This window comes from Cottoperca gobio, chromosome 12 (assembly GCF_900634415.1).
Source record: "Cottoperca gobio chromosome 12, fCotGob3.1, whole genome shotgun sequence".
Classification (NCBI taxonomy): domain Eukaryota; kingdom Metazoa; phylum Chordata; class Actinopteri; order Perciformes; family Bovichtidae; genus Cottoperca; species Cottoperca gobio.
This window is the reverse complement of record NC_041366.1, coordinates 4869768-4894005: the sequence shown is the minus strand read 5'-3', so window position 1 is coordinate 4894005 and position 24238 is coordinate 4869768. Positions and strand designations below refer to the sequence as shown.

General features: G+C 39.7%; 1 protein-coding gene across 1 annotated transcript in view; it reads right to left on the bottom strand.

Moving 5' to 3' along the window:
* cacna1bb (calcium channel, voltage-dependent, N type, alpha 1B subunit, b) overlaps nucleotides 1-24238 on the bottom strand; it is a 162206-nt gene that overhangs the window by 74094 nt on the left and 63874 nt on the right. The window contains exons 6-9 of the mRNA XM_029444891.1: nucleotides 21335-21522; nucleotides 5739-5842; nucleotides 1651-1766; nucleotides 1442-1534 (exon numbers count right to left, since the gene is read on the bottom strand). Coding sequence (XP_029300751.1) covers nucleotides 1442-1534; nucleotides 1651-1766; nucleotides 5739-5842; nucleotides 21335-21522 — 501 coding nt within the window. The remainder of the gene's footprint in view (nucleotides 1-1441; nucleotides 1535-1650; nucleotides 1767-5738; nucleotides 5843-21334; nucleotides 21523-24238) is intronic.

Sequence of the window (24238 nt, the reverse complement as noted above, 5' to 3'; positions counted from 1 at the left end):
GTCATTCATCCCACGAAGGCCAACTCCATATTTTCTGCTCTAACAATATTAGAGTGTTTTTTATACGGCTGTGGGCTAAAAGGTTTTAATCACTGATATGTAACTAATTGAGAAAATATGGCAGCTGGGTGCAGTCACTTTTACTGAAACCATTTACTGGATGTATTTCAGTGTGTGTGTGTGTGTGTGTGTCTGCTTACTGGCAAATGCATCTGCACTTGTGTGTGTGTGTGAGTGAGAGCATGGTATAGTGAATTTACTTTAACAAATCCAATCAGACTAGAGTTGTAAATTAGAAAATGAGAGAGAAAGAAATAAGGAGAGAGAGAGAGAGAGAGAGAGAGAGAGAGAGAGAGAGAGAGAGAGAGAGAGAGAGAGAGAGAGAGAGAGAGTTGAATGACAGTGTCCTCCCTTTGACGTCAAAAATCAGATATTTTAATCATTACTCTATATGTGAAATATTATTATTGTAATTTATTTCCTAAGAAAGTGATAGCTGTGAAGTGGAAGGATGCAAAACAAGCAACCATAACTCCAGTGGTGGCTGAGACTGAAACAGGTTAACGTAATGGAACAAATGACTGCAGGTCTGCATCTGAAATTGGACACTTTTATACAAGTGGACTTGTGTCCCACTGTGTTCCCTCGCTGTGTAACCTAGTGAGAGGGGCTGTGGTCACAACACTTGTTATTATAATGGAGTATCACCAAAAATACCATTGTTATGTTTTTGTGTAATTGACCTTGCTCTGCTGCAAATGTCCTCCTGTATTTTCTTTTTGAATATTTTTTTTAATTCCTATGTCAGGGAATGTCCTGTACTGTTAAAATAGAAAGTAAAACGTAAAAAGAAAACTATGATGATGTAAGAATATAAATTGTCCATGAAATGGCTTGACAAACCCTAAAATATCGTAGCGCAAAGATGATCAAAACAATACAGCATATCTGCCTGTAGAACAAACTTTCCAAACATATATGTATACAAAGATATGGTGATCGAAGACACCAGCATCACTCTGGACAACAATCCTCACGATGCTACTGAAGCCGTCAGAGGCAAGTGAGAGAAACTCTCTCCTGTGTTTATGATTCATGTTTTCTTCTACTTCCTGAATGTTTTTACCATCCAAAACTTGAAACTTAGAAAGATTATCCTGGCAACACTTTTGTTCACCTGTTCTTACGTCATAAACACAGGAGAGAAAACTATTTAGACTAACCAGAATGAGTTTTTCTCACTTGCCTCTCAGGGCTTCCTGTATGTCTGAGATTGAATTAAACCTCCACTCCACAGGTAAAGGAGAAGCAGCTCACATTCATGATTTATGCACAGCACAATGATGCTGTCATACATCTATTGTTGGATGGAAATTATGAAATGTACTTGTAGTGATGGACCATGGTAAAGCAGGCAACAGTTACTCAGCCTCTGTTTTACCTGGAAGGTTTTGTTTCCTCTTGTACCACAGACCGTCCAGCGGGGACTTCTCTTCTGCAATCTCATCCTCCTCCTCCTCCAGCAACACCTCCTCTGCAGCAAGGGAAATAAATGAGAAAAAGAGGGACTTTCTATCAATTTGTCGTGTTTTTCTAACACAACAAACACATACGTGCCAGCTCTCATGCTGTTTCAGAGATGAGTCTAACCTGCTTTGCAGATCCACTCCAAGTACCCGTCGAGCTCTCTCTGGATCTGCTGCTGCCTCCGAAGCTTCATGAACTCCTGCCTCTTCTCCACGCGCTCTCTCTCTTTGGCAAATTCTCTGTTGACACATATACACAGATCATTACTACACACAGGAAGAATAAATCGACATTTTGAATTTAAAGCTACATTTCTTTTTTTTTCTCTGTGTCAGACATCTGCCAGGAGAGATCCTGCACATGTATACATGTATACATTCATAGCAACAAACAGGATTATGTGACTTACAACACCAACACATTTGTGAGACTCTGCATGATGGGAATGAAGGAACTAGTTCAAGAGTTCAAGAGTTCTTCTGAAGGATTATTAACTAGTTCAGGCGACAGCAGGGCAGCTGCTCAGGGCAAGAAAGAAGAAAGAAAAGGCCGTTGGCAGAACTGGAGCAAGGAGATGTTTCTGAAACTTGTGGGCATGAAATGTGTGGATGCAGAGGAAGAGCAGTGGAGTGTGATGAACTGACATGACAGATCAGATGCCCTATCTCGCAATGTTAATGAAAGTGAAAGATAATTTGCCCCGTGATTCGGCTCTGCTCCAAGATTGAATGGGTTCCTTAGTCCCATGCTGCACCCTTCAGACAAGTTTCATGGGAATTGGGAAAGTAGTTTTTGCGTAATCCTGCTGACAGACAAAAAAAAAAAGAACATCCTTGGCAGCCGTACCAAAAACATAATAATTACAGTTAATTAAAGGAGGATGAACGAAACACCAAACAACTATTTCCATGAGCCCATAAATTCATAGACACATGGATTATGCTGCACTGGAGGTTTTATAACCTTTTTGGCCGTCTTTTGTGACCTCCGTTGAAGTCTGATTCAACTCATATGATTTCCTTAACGTCATTCAATAGAAACCTTTTTCTGGAACCATGGAGCATCTAGGGAGGTAAGTACTATATACAGTTTATATTGTTCTTGGATCAACTATTCCTTTAACGACATTGTTCGACATATTGCAGATACACAGCAAGGTATCTGCAACTGGCTAACAGGTGCTTGTTTTCTCAGAATTAAGACGTTGAAACAGCTAAAAACAATTGAGCACACGCAATCTGATTGTGCACTACTTGTGACATTTAGGATAGTTTGTGGTTGTTTCTTTTCAAAAAGAAAGTTTAGGAATGTATCTGTCTTTATTTTGAACGTTACTTTGACTGAAAATCACAATGTTGATATTCCTGAGAAAAGAAGAGAAGAGAAGAAAAGAAAAGAGAAGAACACCTGTCCCGTAACGCCCGGACATCCATCACTTCAATTTATCATAGTTACTTTTGGCGGATGTGATCCAGTATTCTATATTACAGACAGCCTCTGGCAGGCAAGGCAGGCAAACACATCTGTGGTTCCATCGACATTTGATCCATATATACCATATATATATATATATATATATATATAGAGAGAGAGAGAGAAAGAGAGAGTATACATATAAGGTTCAGTTGTGTGTGTTTGCGTACTTGTGTGTATTTCTTTATTCTCAACTGACACTTGTGTGTAATATACAATACATTCCAACAAAAAATGTAGTTTCCGAGGTAGATGAGGTCAAAACCAAGAACTAAAGGAGAGAATAAAAGCCCATACAGTTGACTTTATTTGCATATTACAACATATTCGAGGATGGAAATAGCACTTTTCATTTGATATTTTACAGATTTTTGTAATAAAACATAACCAAATCCTACGATGCTCCAAATGACAATCCACAGCGTTGCTTTGGACCCCACCTTTAAGTGCACTGGATATTAAACCATGCAATGAGATTAAACCAAAAAAAAAAAGAACATCCTTGGCAGCCGTACCAAAAACATAATAATTACAGTTAATTAAAGGAGGATGAACGAAACACCAAACAACTATTTCCATGAGCCCATAAATTCATAGACACATGGATTATGCTGCACTGGAGGTTTTATAACCTTTTTGGCCGTCTTTTGTGACCTCCGTTGAAGTCTGATTCAACTCATATGATTTCCTTAACGCCATTCAATAGAAACCTTTTTCTGGAACCATGGAGCACCTAGGGAGGTAAGTACTATATACAGTTTATATTGTTCTTGGATCAACTATTCCTTTAACGACATTGTTCGACATATTAGGAAAGATGCTTATTTTATAAATATTTGCTTTCTTGGCGAGAGTCATATGAGATCGATACCACTCTCATATCTGTGGCAAATGAGAAAAGCAACATTCTGGTAATCCAATTTCTAAGTTATATCTAAAAAAAATGATCTTCTGAATTTAAGGACAGGTGGAAAGAAAAAGGTTTTGCCAACATAATCTTTCTAAGTTCCTTAAAAAAATGTGTCTGTGGCACAGACGGGAACATTTTCAATGCCAGATGAAAAATACTTCCTAGTATGCTGAACTTATTAAATATTACAATATAAGCCAACTCTTGAAGGACCACTAATGAAAGTGACCCAACAGTGATGGGAAATGAATCTGAATTCAATTAAACCATTGACAAAATACATTATTAAAACAATTACTGATGAAACATTTGGTGGACAGTTACAGTAGAAGCATGAGACAAAAATGCAATACGCTATGCAATGTTCTTGAGATACAGTTTTTACAAGTAATAACAGAGAAGCTTCAGCACAGTTCTTTTGTTTTTGCGACAACGCACATGTTTTCTTTCATCCAGATGTTGGTGAGACAAGGGGCCGTGAGTGACAGCAGGTGAGAGGCGGCTCTTAGTTTGCTACCAGACACAATAAGATGGACAGATGTCAGATCCAGCAGCACACAGGATGATTAAAGCCACAGAGCGAGGCCTTTTCATGATGAGAGGATGACAGATGATGGGAGAACAGAAAGTAAAAAGGGGAAGCGCTAGATGATGATGAGGTAAAGTGAATACTCTGCTGATTTACTCAATTCACCTTCAATTCATTCAAGTTAACAGACAGGTGGCATACTGCCTTGATGCCCTAATCTATGATTGGAACACAGCGCACTCTCTATGTTTGGTATATAAACTGGGTTTGAATCAAGCTGACAGTTGAAGCCAATACAGATGCAATATTAAAGTATTCTCAAAAGAGAGTCGACATAGTAGTACGACAGTGTATGGGTTATTGTAGGTAACAGAAAACAAATACAGAGCATCTCATCTCAACGTCATCACAGCACAGCTGCTTGCTGTGTGTTATGCTTGCAGTGGATGACCTAATCAAATTATACTTTGCACTTGGATGAAATGTTTGTGCTTTAAGCCCATAATCATCATATTATCATAAGCATCCGGACTTTGACGAGACATTGCAGTGAATTAGACCCATTCAGAAGAAAGCAACACACTGATTTGGATGAGGTGATGGCTTTTGTGCATCAGGAACAACAACGCGAAGGACAGATGAAGGATATCATCATCTTGCACACTGTTGCACCTCCTCACTGACGTGTGCGAGTGATTTACATTGTGTGGTGTGGAGACGTTGAGCTAACATTGCAATGTGAAGCTACTGTATGTGGGTCCTTGACAAAAAAATGCGAATATTAAAGTTTTTTTCTCGTAAATCTATAACATTAATCTTTGAAATTCTACGTTTCTTTCTTGGAATATCACCCCCCTCCCCCGGCTCTGTAATTATTATTATTTTTAGCTACAATTCCCCTAATACGCCGTTGTATATGAGAGACATCATGTTCTCAATTGAAGAATGAAGCCTGCATGTTCTAATTGATGTGAAGATGATTGATCTATTACCACTGCTTGTTGCTTTGAACTTGTCATTTTAACCAGGAATGTATTGTTCACTGTATATTTTAAGTTAAAAAATAAAAATGTTTCTGGTTAGAGAAAGTGAAGCGAAAAATGGCAAAAAAGAAATACAAATAAGCTTCTGATTATTAACCGGAGTCCAAATAAGTAAGTAAAAACATTTCTTTTTACATTATTATTATTTTTTGAGTTGTTATTCTTCACAATCTTGAATTGGGTTCATAATCGGCCTTTATTACATGTTATGTAAGCAGACCTGGAATATGTGTATTCGTGTTTAGAGTTTGCTTACCCAGATAGGACACCAAGCACCAGGTTGAGCATGAAGAAGGAGCCGATGATGATGAGAGGGACGAAGTAGAGCCAGTTCCAGGTGTTTCCTAACACATCATTGGTCTGAACACACAAAAACACAGAAGGAAGTAAGAAGATGGTTTCTGCTTTTCTAAGAGTTACCATCATACACATTACAGCTTGCAAATATATATAATTAAGTTGTCTGCATCTCATCATTAATGTGTAAGCTTAGTTTAGATCTTCTCATTCAATGAACACTGTGTTAATAAACAGGGGAAGTGTGAAATCTGATGTGGGGAAACTTTAAATATAAAGTCACCAGTATGAATAAACAGCAGGATTGTCAGATTCTTCCTTTCTATGCTTTTGTTAAATAACACATGTACTGTTTGTTAAGATATAAAGACTTGTTTAAGTAAGAAATGGCCAATGAACATGAAATAAAAAGTAAACAGAATTGTGTTTGCTTTTGAATGAACCAGCTTGAGCAGCTTGACAGTGTATGAATGTGTACTATCATACTTTCCCATTTCCCATCCACAGCTGTGACTAACTGTGTATTTGTTTTTTTAATAGACTGACTGAACAAAACTTTGGCCAACTAGCGTCATTTATTTTCAATAAAATAAAATAAAAAGCAATTAAAAAAGTCTCTCCATCATCTGTGTAAGCTTTGAACCAGAGAAACTCACCAACAAACTCGAAGCTCAGTCTGCTATCACGGAAAAACAACTGTTTCATTCAACACGAGCCGCAGCTCAGAAACATCCACTTCCAATAAATAGTCTGACAAATAAGTGACGATTCAGTCTCTCCACTCCACTATGAGAATTAATGGCTGTTGCTCTTTACATGCTTTTATTGTCTTCCTAGAATGAGGACCACAATGGACATAAGTTATTTTTAACTTTATTGTGTTATCCTCAACATTTATTTCGATGTATTTGTCACTTTGTATGATCTGTAATATATTTATATATATTTTTGAAATGTCAAATAAATCAAATCTAAGTAACCACCGCTGCATGCGAGAGCAATGCTGTTTTACAATATTATTTAGGCTGATGTATTGACTATTAGCTGGTACATGTGGGCATTAATCTGCTGCTATAACAACACCCACTCTTTTGGTTTCAGGGTTTTTTGACACAGTCATCTTTAGTTGGATACTTTTATAGAATGATCCATCTTTTCAGATTTCTACAATGTAATTATAGAACAAACATAACTAATTGAAATGTGAAAGAAACAAGTGAAAGTGATTGGCTTCACAATTCCTCCAGAGTGGTGACACTTCTGATATATTTCCCTCAGGAGTTGGTGGACAGCACAAGAGAGCTAACAGAAGAGAGAACATAGGACTTACAATCATCAGGTGGCCAACAACACGGCTCCCAATGAATAATCATGTTGCTCTGTTTAAGTGAATAGGCAAATGTTTGCTAGCATGTTAGCCATGGTCTCTTTATGTGACAATATGTCTACGTTGTGTTTTCAGCTTGTTATTCTTTTCCATGAGAAAAAAAAAATCTATAACTGCAATCGATCAATTACAAATGAGTCCTACGTTTTATCCAAAACACTTTGTTGTTTTGTTTTGTAGATGCACTGACTGAAATTCTGCGCAGACTGAGCAGCAAGGATTATATTTCATGCTTGTTCTGGGAGTCAGCGCCCTCCATGTCTGAGAGCGCTCCCACACAGCGGCCTGTTAGCAGGGGACAGACCTGCGGACCGATGGGCTGTGTGAAGCACTGTGACATTTTGCAGACGCCAGTGTCGGAGCGCTGCCACACGCTGGCTGTAATTGTGATGGGAGGTTCAGGGCGGCTGAATCAGCAGGCTGGAAATCTATATTATGCGTCTGAGGATGTGAGATGAACATACACACACATATACAGTAGCACAGCCTCCGTCTTAGCTGTCAGAGGAGAAGCAGCCCACACACCAGGATAAATTGCTGGCACAAGCTTCACTGCTGCTCTGCTTCAATTCTTTTTCATGTCCAACATCTCATCATGTCTTTCTCTCTATCCCTCCCTCTTGCACTCCACGTTCAGTTAAATGCTCTTGGTATGAATATTACATGAGTGTCCTCTCATCTTCTCTTTGCCTAAATTCAGTTCAATTCACTGAAGCATAAGGAAACAGTTTGGGAAATATGCTTATTTGCTTTCTTTTCAAGAACGAGATGAGAAGATCTATATCAACACATCTCATGTCTGTGCAATAATTACAAAGCTGGAGCCAGGAAGTTGTTAGCCTAGCTTAGCATAAGCAGGGGGAAACAAGTGTCTTGTTTGTTCAACAACAACATGAACAGACGACCTGCAACTTAAATGTTTTGGTTCAGTCCCATCACGGTCTTCAGTGTTATTTCCAGCTACGAAAAAGCTCTGAAAAACCAACTGTCCTGTTCCGTACCAAATGGCAGACAGACAGCTATTAGCTATTAGCACTGCAGGGCCAGATATTTCCCTGAGGAGTTGGCCGAGACCAAAACAGAGCCGAAAAGAAAGTGAATAATGGTCTTCGATTCACCAGTAGGACCAAAACACAATTTAAAAATAGCCATATTAACCTCTAAAGGCGGTAACAAGTCAGTGTTGTGTTCTGTTCAGTAAATGCAGGTTTAAAGTTTTTATTTTCTTCCTCATCTGTTCAAATAAGATGTTCAGCTAGTGTTATATCTGTGCTCAGAATTAGGTAACTGTTTGCAGTAGCAGCAGATATCTTATGTCTTCTCTCTCCGGGGAACTCTGGATGTCTGGTGCGAGGAGACAATTAAGTGGAAATGCATTCTTCAGATTTCAGTCCCAGAGTCAGCTGGTGAGGAGGGAAGACTTCTCTCTCCTGGTGACACAGCCTTAATTCTTCAGCTGACTGCTCAGGCAGATGAGCTGAGTTCAGTTGAGCTTGTGCAAATCTTTTTTCTGATACGGAAACACAGCAAGGTATCTGCAACTGGCTAACAGGTGCTTGTTTTCTCAGAATTAAGACGTTGAAACAGCTAAAAACAATTGAGCACACGCAATCTGATTGTGCACTACTTGTGACATTTAGGATAGTTTGTGGTTGTTTCTTTTCAAAAAGAAAGTTTAGGAATGTATCTGTCTTTATTTTGAACGTTACTTTGACTGAAAATCACAATGTTGATATTCCTGAGAAAAGAAGAGAAGAGAAGAAAAGAAAAGAGAAGAACACCTGTCCCGTAACGCCCGGACATCCATCACTTCAATTTATCATAGTTACTTTTGGCGGATGTGATCCAGTATTCTATATTACAGACAGCCTCTGGCAGGCAAGGCAGGCAAACACATCTGTGGTTCCATCGACATTTGATCCATATATACCATATATATATATATATATATATATATAGAGAGAGAGAGAAGAGAGAGTATACATATAAGGTTCAGTTGTGTGTGTTTGCGTACTTGTGTGTATTTCTTTATTCTCAACTGACACTTGTGTGTAATATACAATACATTCCAACAAAAAATGTAGTTTCCGAGGTAGATGAGGTCAAAACCAAGAACTAAAGGAGAGAATAAAAGCCCATACAGTTGACTTTATTTGCATATTACAACATATTCGAGGATGGAAATAGCACTTTTCATTTGATATTTTACAGATTTTTGTAATAAAACATAACCAAATCCTACGATGCTCCAAATGACAATCCACAGCGTTGCTTTGGACCCCACCTTTAAGTGCACTGGATATTAAACCATGCAATGAGATTAAACCATAAGGCGTGCTCAGCAAGAGAGCAAATACAGGGCATATGGCAATCAAGGCCATTGGCAGTACTAATTTAGTTAATTACAAAACTGCTGATGCAATATTTGGCCTTTAGCCATACTTCTAATGACCCCATATGTTGTTTGAATATGATGCAATGACAGAATAAAAACATAATACTAGATTGAAATCGATTCATAAGTATAATGAGCAAAAGGTCTATTTATTAGGGATGCACCGATCTGATACAGATATCGCATTACTGGCCGATACTGACTCAAATAGCTGGGTTGGGTACCGGAGACGACGAGGCCGATCTATTCTGAAATCGTTAAAGGCAATTTTTGTAAAAAAATGAATAACACGAAAGCTAATTATTGTCCTTTCAAAACTTTCAAAACTTTAAAAAACACACTAACCATTCTGCACAAAAAAAGAAAAGACATCAATGCTGGATGTAAAACGATTTCACCCCAAAAAGTTGCTTCCTACATTTTGTTGATATGTAAAAACAAACTTTAGTGGCTTCTATCCACTGAGCTTGATGTTTTTATACGAGCTTGCTTAATATCGTTATTCCACCTCTGTTCAACGAGTCATCGCTGGCTGACTGCTCTCAATGATCAGTGAGGAAAAAGCAAACGCTGCCACATCATTTGGAGTCATACGTCATGCAGTTGTGGTGTGACAGTGTACTCCCACTCTCAGTTTACAGTGCTACCACCACACACACATTTTCTATAATGCCAAGGGAAGCCTGCTGAAATGAAGACAGCCTCTCTGAATCAATTCTGCAGCTCCTTACAGTCCTGAAACATTCACAACCAGCAGCAGGGACTGTGCTCCACAGCTGCGGTGGCACAGAGAGCAAAAGGTCCTTTGAGAGCTACTTGAAAAAGAAGAATATATACTAAAACAATTTGAGCCTCTTATCATCGCTCTCACACTCTATTTTCCTCTTTTGACGGTGAATTAATTTGCTGCAGGCTAATTTTAGTGACATTTAATGAGGCAGTTTGACATCAAAAGGCTGACCACTTAAATGTGGACACAAAGTTCCTTTCACATCAAAATACTCATCAAGTATCACAGTTGGAAGTCTGAAATTTAAAGTGATAATCTCAAAGAGTCCTTCTGAAGCCTATAAACCCATGAACATAGTTTTATATTTTTGCCAAATCTGAGTCAGTATTAAGTGATATACATCATATGATTCAGGGGAACCTATATATCTATACGCTTTCTCTCTGTTGCAGTGTAAAGTCACCATCATGCAATCGCAGAGTGAGGTGAAACAATGGGTATATGTTCTGAACTGATGGAAGGCCGAACTGGGTAAAATCAGAAGCGGCGCACAGTTTGTGGGAAGTGAGATCCAAAACCACACCTGCATTTAGCGCTTATCGCCAAAGCTGATCGTGGCGGAGATCTTGTAGCTTTAATGCCTTTACCTAATTGGTCAGCTTACACTTCCTGCCCAGCAAAGTTAGTGAATAGCTTGTGAAGAAAGGAGACGTAAGAGACCTAAAATGCGTCAGGTGGTCACAAATACATCACCAAATGAGTGATGCTGCTGCTCCGTCTGCTGGATGTGTATATGCAACTGTATCACAAAATGACAATAAAACATTGATGACAGCTACAGCATAAGAACCACATTTTGAGGACAAAACAAACATCGAAATTGCCCTTTAAATCCCTCGACAAGTATGAAAACATCTAGATACATGTATGTGCAAACACAGATATACATTGCATACTGCATGTCCACACTAACTTGGATATTAATACTGCAGTTAGTTCATCCACTGAAGTTCAAAGATTCACACACAGCCAGTCTGAGCGTTCACACAGCATCTCACTGTCCCTCTATGCTGCTCTATTTTTACGAGGATTTGACAAGCACAAGACGTTGCCATGACAAGGTCAAGGTGCACCTGCCTCCGTGACTGTCACAGCTCTAATGAAGTGAGAATAAAGAGGTGTCTGTGACCCCTCGCATCTCACACACAGAGTCCCATACTCAACACAGATCTCGATAAAGGGTTGCCACATTGCAAGATTGTATTCAATATAAACCAATATTTTTTCAAAATTGTGCTTTCATGTAAAGATCCCATCACCTATTGTATGAAGCTGATTGAGAAAACATTTTAGGGATTCAAACATTCAAAACATTTCATTACAACATTCAAATAAAATATTAAGTGACGTGACAATTCTGTGCAGTGTTCAGCCTGAACTTGACACAGCAGAGGTAATTAGGGCAATGTCTAATTCAATGGCAGCCGTTGGGTCGCCAGGAGAGACAGAGGAAATGTAATAAAGTCACCGGCATGAAACGAAGATTTCCACATTATCAACGCTGAGAAACCACACACACACACATCCTGCTGCTGCTCCAACAGAGTCACTTCCCCGCTGACTGTCTCAGAGCTAAAGCAGCATTCGCAGTTTGAAGTATTTTGTAGATCACTGTCATGGCATTTCTGATAAGAAAGAGTGTATAGTGGACGGGCACAGTGGGATCATTTCAAGTCAAGATGGTGCCTGAGTTTTGGAAGAGCTCTAAAAGTCTTTTTTGAGGATTATAAAAGTATTTTAAAATAAATCTCACATAGATAGGCCTCACTGAATATTTTTAGTTTTTTATATTCTTTATTAAAGAAAAATAAAGCAAATGCAGAAATTTCGTAAAATGTGTTTATTTTGCATCCAAGTCCAAGTAAGGTAAGAAAATCAATACCTGTGCAAATGTCGAAAAACAATAGTGTAAGACAAAGCGTGATCATGCCTTCAGGAATCTGTCTTTAAATTAATATCCAATTTTAACCTTGAACAGTGACTGTTACTATTGCAGGAGACATTTAGTGGATGTAAGAGACGCGGTAAATATGAAATGGTTTGGAAGGATAATGCTCATTATTTTGCTCTGCGTGGGTAAAGCTTGAACTTTGGGATGGGTATTCCACCATAATCTGGCCTCCAACTATTCTGGAGTTGCATATTTATAACATCCACCGTGTGGTTTAGCTGGTAAACACGACACTGATGGGAGGATATTTTGCTCAAAAGCTCTGCAGCGGCTGGCAACATTATGATCATTAGCATAAGCTGAAATCGCTCTTCATCTGCACTCCCTTCTCTTTTCCTCCGCTCCTTTCGTCATTAAAACATCAACAAGGAGCATCAACTCAGTTTGGATTTCATCCCGTTCCAGAACATTCTGACTTGCTGTCTTCCACAGCACACGAGCACTTTGTCCGAAAAAAGTAACGTCCCCATTGACTTCAGTGTATGTTCTGAAGGGTGTCTGGGCAAACATAAACTTCACCCAACAACTGAAACATCTTCATAACTAATCGACAAAATAGTTTGTGTATTACTGATGTAAGTGTTTTCTGATCATCCACCTCTGAAATTAAGGTTTGGTTTAGGCAACTAAGTTTTTCGGTTCGTGATCACCTGATCATTTCTTACATAACTGGGACCACAACAGGTACTGCACGCCGTTTGTCTGGTAAGAAAGGTCTCTCACCAACAAAACACAACTCACCATTTAGAATACCTCGTAACGTACATCGTAAGGTACTCATTCATTCAAATAAAAGTTGTGCATCCAGCGCATACCACAAAATAGTTTCCAAGTTTAATTCTGTGCCCACAACACAACGACAGCACTAAACTAGAAAAAGTGCACTCAGTAGAGTGCAGATCCCCGCGAGGTGTGTCTCCCTCTCCACTCCCAAACAATGAAGAGTTGAATCCCACTCATTTCTCCCTGCCGTGGCAAAGATAACAAAAACAGGGATTTATTCATCCCATATCGTTCCTAACTTTAGTGGATCATAAAATATATTGAGTAGGGGTCTGCAGTTGCTCTGGTTCAACCTTTCTATGGATGAGCCACGACAAAGGCCAAAATGTGTTCTGTTACAGACTAGGCAGGCCTGGCAGCACGAGGGGTTGTACGTTGTACTTTTTGGCCCCTGTGTTTAAGCTTTATGTAACGTTAATTTTATATGTTGCTGTTGTTATCGTGTGTACTGTAGAGCCATAGGTGCGTGTGTCGGTGCGGCGATGAGCAGAGTGCAGCGGAGGAGATCGATAGACAGACAGAGACTGTGACTTGGTTTGGTTTCTTCTTAGCCCGTTTGCTTTTCGTGGTTGTAAATAAAACTTTCGGCCCTAATTCCATTTTCCACATTGTAGCAATCCAGAGACAAAAGAGAGACTACTAGAGAGAGAGACAGAAAAAGAGAGAGAGAGAGAGATTTAACGCTCTGACAGTGCTACGTTCTTATGTGAGTGCTCTGATTAATAAATGTATTCTTTGATTTAAAAATTTTTGTGAATCACCGCAACCACGAGAGCAGTCATGAGCGTGTACAATAAATAGTAGGCTGATGGTTCCAGTAATATGCAAGAGAAGCTGCCGACAGACACACACGACCAAACACATGATCCAAGATGATAAATGGAGGGGGCAGAGGTTGGTGTAGTCATGTTGTTCAGGTCCCGGCGACATCATTAATTATGAAACAGGAAGGGAGGTTTTAAAAATTCAGTCCCTTGCCAAAAAAATGCGTTTTGGTCCTGCTTCCTTTCGTCACCCTCTCAAAGTCTCTCATTAGCTTCAAATGTTATTGCACTTCTTTTCCAGAATAACCAGGACTATTTAAAAAAAGATTATTCAAGATTTATGATGATTTATAGTAAAGAATTTTTTATAAGACGTATTTTATTAAAATTCTAATATGTTTCCTCATTACAGAACAGTAATCAGACCAACCTATTTAATCTGTGAGGTTTTCTGCAAAACTGACAGGAAGTAAGATCTGACACAGGAAGGGCTGACACAGCCTCATGAATTAAAACAACAAAGATTTTATTTATCTTTAGTTATTTAAATAAAATCAAAATTCAGAAAATCAATACAAAAATGTAGGTAGATCTTCTGAGCTGTGTGTGTTGCATGAGACCCTTGTTTACTGTGGGTGGCCTTTAACGTCCTCCGGCATCATGCTGCAACAAGTTCATTTTCAAACTTGTCTTCAGCCCCCAATCGGCAAGTGACATCACACTATCAGACTTTGCACAACTCTGAAGCCACAAAAGGTTCACATATGCGGTAGTACTCCTCAAGACCCAACCAACCAAGTTAAAAACCAACGTGATCTAACAGAAATACCTGCAATGACCATGACCTGCTAAGAAGTATAACGTGGTGGTAGCACAAAATGTGTTAAAAGGGTGTGCCGACAACCACGGAAACAGTTTAGGCTACAAAACTATTTGGTTAGGTTAACCACTTTAGGGGTGGTTGAATTTACCCGAAAATACCTACAAACGACATACTCAAAGTATATTAAAAGCTGCTCTTCAACCATTGGCACCAGCTGGATGATTACAGTAATCAGACCAACCTGTTTAATCTGTGAGGTTTTCTGCAAAACTGACAGGAAGTAAGATCTGACACAGGAAGGGCTGACACAGCCTCATGAATTAAAACAACAAAGATTTTATTTATCTTTAGTTATTTAAATAAACTTTTACTCAAATCAAACCATGTCACTTATCTTTCTGACTTCTTGGGGGTCAACGCAGTGTGTAGCCTGATGATGTTGCATTGCAACAGTGGTCAGGTTCAATAGAGCCCTCACTGTATCATTGAAATGACCAAAGTGTTCCTCTCAGTCTGAACATGGTCTACGTTTCTTTTCCCTCTGCCTTTACACTGTGATTGCATCGTGCACATAAAAGTATCTTTTCAAGTCTCTGATCAGTTTTTCTAAATTAAATCTTTACGCTTTAAAAATGTAAAGTCTCTTCATTTCTGATCGGCTTTCAAACTGGACTACCTGGTTTGTATTTCATCTTATCACTGGTAACTGTAACAACATGTTCACACCATCAAAGGCATATTGTCGGTCTGAATATGCCCTCACTGTCACCGCTCCCTTTAGCTGAGGAATAACATGGGAGAAAGCGGTGCTTCGTTACACTACATCAGCTGCTGGGAGACCACAGGATCCTGGGACGTGGCCTCGCCGGGGGGAGGTGGAGCTATGAGGGATGAGGGGGAGATGGACAGCAGAGAGGAAGCAATAAAGAAATAAAAAGAAGAGGGTGCAGTATGGTAATGACGCTGAGAGGTACTCTGCATTTTCTTTTGCACCATTAGAGAGGAAGGTCTGAGCAATCCCCCTCTGGGCAGAGGTAGCATATAGTCATCAATCTGGAGGGTTAACGCTAGGTTACAGGAAAGTATATAAGCCAGTGTCCCCGCCCGGATGCTATTCTGGCTTCATGATGTTGTAGACTTCACCCTTCCCCCCTGCTTCTGTACCAAGAGTGCATCTACATTTGTAGATTCAGGATGATAATGCAAACATGGCATGCATGCATGCTCCATTGCATTCACACAAATACACCTATGGATCTTTTCTACTACATGACGTTTTCATGGTTTCTTCTTTTATCTGCTTTGTCCGCCACATTCTTTGGGGAACACTTTGTGCAACATTTTAGACCTGCTGAGATGTTGAATCAAAGGTTTCTTAATTCAGATGCCTCGGATTCCATCGACTATCGGACTGATAACGATTTAGCCTCTGCGGGCAATGTTTTGTGGGAAATGCTGTAGCCATCAAATATTCCTCTTCTGTGCGCTGCTTGTTTCATAAGTAGCCAGTTTACAAGCTCATGTTTAAGCTAATAAAAAGCAGAATATAACACAATAGCCAATGAGTTCTAAGATTGCAAATGCATTCCACCTCTTTTTCAACCATAGCCTGCTCAAACATGAATGGCCAATACTACTCGGAATACTGAAACCAGAACACTTCCGATTCTAAAATCTAATTTAATTTACTACAGCTTCTGCATTCATATGCAGATGTCTGTTAATAGAGATTAGGGTAAAACAGAACACAAGATTTCCCACTCCCTACAGGAATTCTGCTAACATGAAGCCATGTCAGGCTGAATTATCAGGTTTAACACATGGTTAGGTCTGTCTCAACGCTGAGAGGGAGCGTAAATGTAAGCAGTAGAAACTGTAGAGAATACTGTTGCTTTAGCTACCTGCTTTTAGATATACCATGCACATGGATTTAGACCAGTGGTTAATTGTCGACTGGATTTTTGTTTGAGGTGTTTTGTTTGTTAAAGCATGATAATGCACACCTGTCAAAGGCTTCAACAGACTGATGGTCAGCAAGGTGTTAAACGTAAGGAAAGCTCTTCAAGGTCTGTGAAAACGCTCTCCAATGAGCTCAACACCCTCTGCATGTAATACACCTCAAGAGCAGCAATCGGACCAATTGAAATAGTCCTCAATGGGACATGTAAATGATCTTTACAAGCCCATGAGAAATCTCTTCCATCTTTTCCAAGCACCCCTTCATGCATGTGAATCAGTCCGGTCACGAATAGGAAAAGATCGAAAGAATTAGGAGAGGACTGGATGGTGAAATTTAGCAGTACTAAGAGAAATACCTGGTTGAATACGTGGGCAGCCCCACAGAAAGGCTGCAGTAAAGGTAACTGGAGGATCAAAATGAATTACTTTGAGCAGAAGGAAAAGAAAAAGACAGAAAACAAAGAAAAAGTACCAACTGAGAGAAAAGGCATTCTTGGATCACAGCAGCATGGGTCTGCAATCGCTTAGGATAATGAGCCAGAAAAAGCTACAGGAGATTTGGAGTGAGACAAGGATGAAGAGCAAGAAGCAGAAGGAGGAGGAAGGATGGCTCTGTAAGTGGCTCACGATGTAGTACCAGTTAGCGGTGTGAAGTAAATAAACTCCTGATTGTATTGTGTCACATTTAATGATTATCACATGTACTCGTCCACCTCAATCAAAATGTATTATTGCACAACATGTATTTCTGCACAAATGTATAATGAGCACTATATTAGTTATGAATGTGAAGCACTGTAGGTTCTCTTCAAAGAGTTTCAGGTCCACCTCTATCTCGCCACAACAAGACGGCCCACCAAGGGGCATAACCGCGCCAACATGGACCAATGAGGGACGACGACACCCTTCTGTAGAGAATATAGCAAAATGTTTATGATGTTTTTGTAACACTTTCACTTGTACCAACAGACAGCTAACTGGCTCTTTATTGATTCGGACTGTGGACTTGGTGTGTGAAAGTGTCCTCGGCTGAGGGTATTTTTGACATTGCTGTCATCATCACTTTAAATAAATAAGTATCTTGATCAACTAGAAGTTTACTGGATTCAATTGAAAGACTATCTCAGCGCCCTTTGGGCTTCAAAAACCCCACAGCGGCTACCTCCTGGGAAAGGAAAAGATGAAGTAGAGGGAAAAGAGAGAAAGGCAGGAAAGGAAAAGGAGAGGTGTTTAAGGATAAAAAGAAGAACATAAACATACATGAAAGGAAATGAAAGGAGAACGAAGAGTAAGAGTAGTAAAGTAAAGTAAAATAAAAGCAGAATAATTGATCATATTTCCCAGCTTATGGTAATGTACCTGAACATAACTGTCTACACAAGATAAGATATAATTTTTCACTAAGTTTAAATATTTTCTATAGGCAAGAACATATCTTTTAACTGGGCTGCCCAAAATCCGCAGCTCTTTGCCTCAACATGTGTCTTTGCATTGACTTTATAATAAATCACGCTGCCGCACTTCCGTTAAATCTAAACATGCTGCTCCCACTACAGCTTCTGTGTAGAATGTGTGAGGTACAATTTGTGCTAAGCGTGAGAAATATTACACGGCAAGATGTTAAAATAAGGACAAATAAATGAATCCATCTTATATTAAAATACAGTTTTCACCTCATTAGTCCAAGGAAGCGCATGCTAAATGTCAGATTGTGAGATGTAAGAATCTTTCTAATGAGCCAGTGTTTAGGCATTTTCACAATTATGTTGCAGAGCTGCATCACCTCACATTTAAGTATGATGCTTGGAGGTTCAAAGCCCACCACTGATGGCTATAACCAGTGTTAGGAGCCACAATGCAATGAGGAAGTTACGTTTTTCTAAAAGGCATCATTTTCAACATTCTAATTTTATAGGATGGCTAATTTGAAGTAATATATTGGGCAAGGTTTGTTCTCCTTGCCTTATTGAAACCATGTTAAAATGTCCCTGCAGAGTAACCATTCACATCTTCCATTACACGTTTACTCTGTAAACACTGGAAAGTGTTTGTTATTTTACTTAAGATGACAACTTGAAGCTCTAAGTCAGATTGCCATTGTGGGATTGGCCCAGACACGTTTTAGTTCTGCTTGGCTGGACGCGGCTTATCCTTCAGGGATTCTTGTTTCTCTTTTTGTATCTAGGGATTGTGTGTTTTTAAAAAGGCACTATTATGCTTTTGGCTGCCCTGAAAAAACATAAAGATGCTGGCATTTAGACAACAAAACCACATGGCCGTAAAATGTCTGCTTTTTGTCCAACCTCATATTGTTACATGACATTTGGTCACCCTCTCCTTCCATGTTTCCTCTCGTTCTCTACTGTATAATATAATGCAAGGCTCTCATTCGCAATTCACAACACGGTAAGAAAAACTACATCAAACATAGAAAAATGATCCCCATCAGTGTTTATTTTAGCCCAAAAAAACAATGTACTGACCACTTTTCTTCTTGCCTCTATTCATTCAATGATATAAGATGACATTTCTCACTAAAATTTAACTGACAGCCAAGGACTTTATCACAGTCTGAGCTGCCCAGAATCCGCATCTGATTGCCTCCACATGTTTATTTGCATTTGCTTTTTATTTATCACGCAGCTTCACTTTCTGTTAAGCTGTAATCAATGTTTCAATACCAGCTTAGTTTGCATATTGGAAGAGGCAATATTCAGTCATACTTTCATACTTGCTCGTCAGTTGTTAATTACAACAACTACAACTGTCCTGTGGGGTACCCCAAGGCTCTGTCTTAGAAACACTGCTTTTCTCATTGTGCATGCTCACACTTGGAGACGTGTACTGAAGGTAAATTTTCATTTTTATGCAGATGACACTCAAGTTTGTATTCACATCCCTTTCACACATTAATTTATTCCATGCATTTTCTTACCATGCTACACTGCAAGGTATGTTTATACAGTAGTTTGTCTAATATCTTACTAAAAGTTATTTTGTCATTTTTCTTTCTTTGTTATTGTTCTACGAATATCCAGCAACACGAGCGTTCAGTGCGCCTGTGCGAGCCACTGCAGTGCAAAATCTGCTTAGGCATCAAAACTACTTGGTTAGGTTAGGGTTTGGGTTAAAATAAGTACGTTAGTTACGTAACAAACATAAGTTATAACTCAACGTAGAAATTTGGTTTCACATGGGACATGAACAGCAGTCTCCTGGGTGAAAGTACTGTGTTTGTTTTACGCATCGATCAACTCCGGCTTCCTCCCTCTATGAACTTTGTTGCTCTTTATACAAGTCACCTGACTTCCTGAGAGCAACCTTGCACAACCAGGCTCACAATTCGAGGCTTATATACGGAATATAGAGCATTACTTTTTGTCGGTATAATACAAACAGTGAATGAGAACAGTCAAAAGAAAAATGGTATTTCTTTTTATTATTATCTTCCCTTTCTGTAATTGTCTTCTTTCTTTCATGTAGAGTGTACTGAAACACTGACATACCATTTTCTTTCCATTCAGAATACACAATACATACAGTACATGGAGACTAACATTGGACAGGTACAGTGTGTCCTCTGTGCCACTGCTCCTACCTTACCATTCAAGCAGAACCCAAGCTGGCACATTGACACCCTCAAGTAGGCCACTGTGTACCCATCTCTGCTTCAGCGTGCTGGCTTACACACACACCGACACACAAGATATCAAGGATGACTCTAAGGTTCGCAGGTTAATGAGTGGAGGGGGTCATGTTTAAATGTATGAACTATTATAAAAACCTGAGAGGGTAAAATAAATGAATATAACCATCTACCTTCAAGACGCCCTTCAGCAACAAACCAACCTTCCAAATGCTCCAGGGGAGCCGCGCAATGGTCAGTTTTGTGGTTGGCAGCTCCCAGGTGTGAATGTGTGTCTTTATATGAATGTTAAGCACATAGTTGGTAGAAAAAGAGTGTGCATTGTCAACACAATCTTATTATTCATGGTTTTCTGAGTTTAAAACACCCTTAGTGGTTGAAATGTTCATTACACCCCAACAACCATATTCTGTAAGTCTAACCTTGACCCTCCAGTGGTCCGACTAACATTGTTAAATTTGTCCTAAGGGGGCACTAAAGTATGGGCCATAGGTAATTTAGTCAACATGGTTCACCTCTGTGAGTGCATACATGTCAACAAATTAATTGCAATCTCCTCATTAGATAAAAGGAGACCTTGGTACTTTAAGAAAAGCAGTAGAAGATGGCTCACAAGGTGTCCAGTAAACAAAGGTTCATCCTCTAAGGAATATGAAGGTTCTCAGATCATTTAATATTGTGGGGCTCATCCTCGGAGAAGCATGTACGTCAACAATTAATTTCGTTAAAATTCAGTCCTTATTTTTCAAGACACATTGTCATAGAACAAAGTGTTGGTCGAGGGGAACATTTGACCTGGTGGTGGCACCATAAACATAAAGAATCATCTTCTCAGGAATATGAATAACCATATCAATCTGGCCAGTAACAGTCGGATATCAAATACACAAACAATATCCTTAAGCACTGCCACTAGGGATCAAAACATAGCTGAGCAAAGATGATCAAATTGAAAATGATTGATGAAGAACATGTGAGGAAAAACAGACAGACAGCAAGAAATCAAGCTTGTACTACAAACAACAACATTCCAAGTCTTTCGGGCATATAGACTCACGTTGTAGAGGATGTCCACCCAGCCCTCCATGGTGATGCACTGGAACACTGTCAGCACTGCAAACAGGATGTTGTCGAAGTTGGTGATGCCAAATTTTGGTCCGGTCCACTCTTCTTTGCACTGGGTCCCATTAGGACACAACCTGGCCGGCAGCTTCAAACCACAAGGCCAGTCTGTGACTATCTCATCTGACCAAGAGAGAAATAAACCAAGAGGAAAGGAATAAGTTTGGGTACGCGTTTTCAGGTCTTTTTTACTTAATCTGCTTTTTAAGTGTCTATTGGACGGATGGATGGATGAATAGAAAGATCTCGAAGTGATTGAATGATTGAATACCTTTCACCAAAACTCGTTTTTCTCACATGCCTCCATGGTGAACAAAGAATCCAGAAACGGAGAAAAGACTTGATGAATTAAAGTAAATGGAAGCCACATTTAACAACAGCAAAGCGATATCAAAACAGCCATTTACAAACTCTCACACAACTCGTGCAGTGTAATCCAAGTCTCATTTATCCAGTCGTATTCTCACTACTTCCCAAAAACAAGCATTTTCGCTAAAACTATTTAAAACCCTTCCTCCACAAACAGTCTTGCGCAGGTACGGTATTTGTCCGGACTTGAATGTGGAAGTGTTCTGGATAGTAAGGTTTTAACCAACATTGCATGTGTTTCTCTGCCTTCTGGATTCTGTTCTGTTGATGTTCTGTTCACTATGGAGGCATGCGAGAAAAACAGTTTTGTTTAAGAATTCAAGGTAACACAGGGTGAGTAATTGATATACAAATGGTCATTTTGCAGTAATGAAGTATTCCTTTAATCCACTGGAATGATTGATCAAATGCTAAAAGCTTTTATGTGGGTCAGAATTGTAGCAGGGACAGCAGAGCACAAAATGTCCTTCTCCCCTGCAACTTTCTCCAGCTGCCTCATGCTGCTCTGATGTGTCCCATGATCTCCTAACAATTAGTCATTAGTCATGCCGGTAACACTTCCAAAGGAAACACCCAGGAACATTCTCTCAGGTGCCGCGCCCACCTCAACTGGTTCCTCTCAATGGAGACTCTTGACCTCCTGGTCATTGCGCAAAGCTTGTGACCACAGGTGAAGGCCGGTACAAAGATGGACGGCTGAATCTGGTGCTTTGCTCTGTGACTTGGCTCACTTTTCAGCAGAATGCTCCAGCAGAGCGCCACTGTTATCGCAGAGGAGGCACCTAGCCAACAGCCAATATCACAGCCTCTCTTCTTCACTCAGAATATCTGGAAGTTACCTTTTTGTCAGATGCTCCTTTCCCTCTAAACCAGGGGGGTCTTCAACGTTTTTCAGGCCAAGCGTGGTGCAGGGACCCCCTACTGTATATATTGTATAGAAGAGGCTTGAAGAGGGGGGGGTGCGTGGCGCAAATTTATTTTAGTTCACCCCTCTCCTTTCCTCCACTCTGTCTCTGACTGTAGGTGTCTGTGTCGCCGCCCTTCGCGAAGTGCAGCGGAGGAGGGAATGTGAATGCGCAAAGCAAAATAATTTATTTTGTTATTACTTGATCTTCAAACAATTCCGCGACCCCCCTTGCAATACCTCCGCGGACCCCCTGAGAGTCGCGGACCCCCTGTTGAAGACCTATGCTCTAAACGAAACATTAAACAAAAATGTCGTTTTTAATTTCCATTGTTTTGTGATTTAAGTTATGGCCTTGATGGTGCAGGTGCAAGTTCTTGCTACTTTTATATGGTGCTAACAGATAATGACTGATCAAGCAAATGTGTCTTTACATCACAACAAGGACCCTAACATACAGAAATAAATAATCACATTTCTACAATCACATCTTCAACCTCATAGCCATTGAAATCTGCATGTTGGACAAAAAATGATATCCAAGTTTGAATCAGAGACAAAAAGTTGTACCATATCACAGTGACGGGGGGCAGTGAGGATACCAGATTACAAAATGTTCAAAAAGGAGGATTTATTTACCCAAAAGAATAAAGCAAACAATTTATAAAATATGTAACAAAGTTCTGGGCACATAACAGAGGTCGACTGAATGGAATAAATTGACCATAAAGGGGAACATATATATTGGCTACCACATAAACTACTAATAAAACAAAATGGTATAAATATGTTTGCAATTAAGCAAAACAAAAGCACCAACAAACCACCTGCTCACACTTAAATCATTTCTGTGTCAACCACGCTGAAATCTCTGTCGTACTCACACTTTATCTTACATCGCTCGTTGAAACCTGTGGAGCATACTTGTGCATCTACAGCTGCCAGCACACACACTGTAGACCACACCGTTGAAAGGGCCTGAGTCAGACGTGCACACCTCGCTGTGACGAATCCCATCCCGATGTTACTTACAGATACGCAGCAAGTAAGACTATCTACATGTAAACTGTGATACATACAGGAGTATTTTAAGTCTAACAGCAAACCTGTTTTGACACTCTGTTGTGCAACCCCACAACAAATATTACCTAATGGAAGTACTAGACACAAACAGCATATTAATAAATGCCAGAAGCATCAAACAGGATATGATTTATGTGCAACAATGAACTATAACATTTGATTAAGATGTGCTCTTCTGTGAATTTGTTAAAGATGTGTTTTCAGGTTTAGTCAGCTTAGTGAGGTTGTGGTCTAACTAAGCAAGATGTGTCACTATGTGCTTGAGTATTCAGGATTATGAAGTGAGAGGAATGGGGTATCAGAGTACATGGAGGCGAGGGTGCAGTGAGTTTGTTTAAAGGATGTGCTGGCACACACGTCAGCAGATGGGGATCAGAATAAAGAATAAATGTGCTGAGTATAACAGATGCCTTGTGCACCGAGAGTTTCATGAGGGATAGTGCCACGATCACAAGCCGTGCCAGGCTTTAACGATGATTTGCA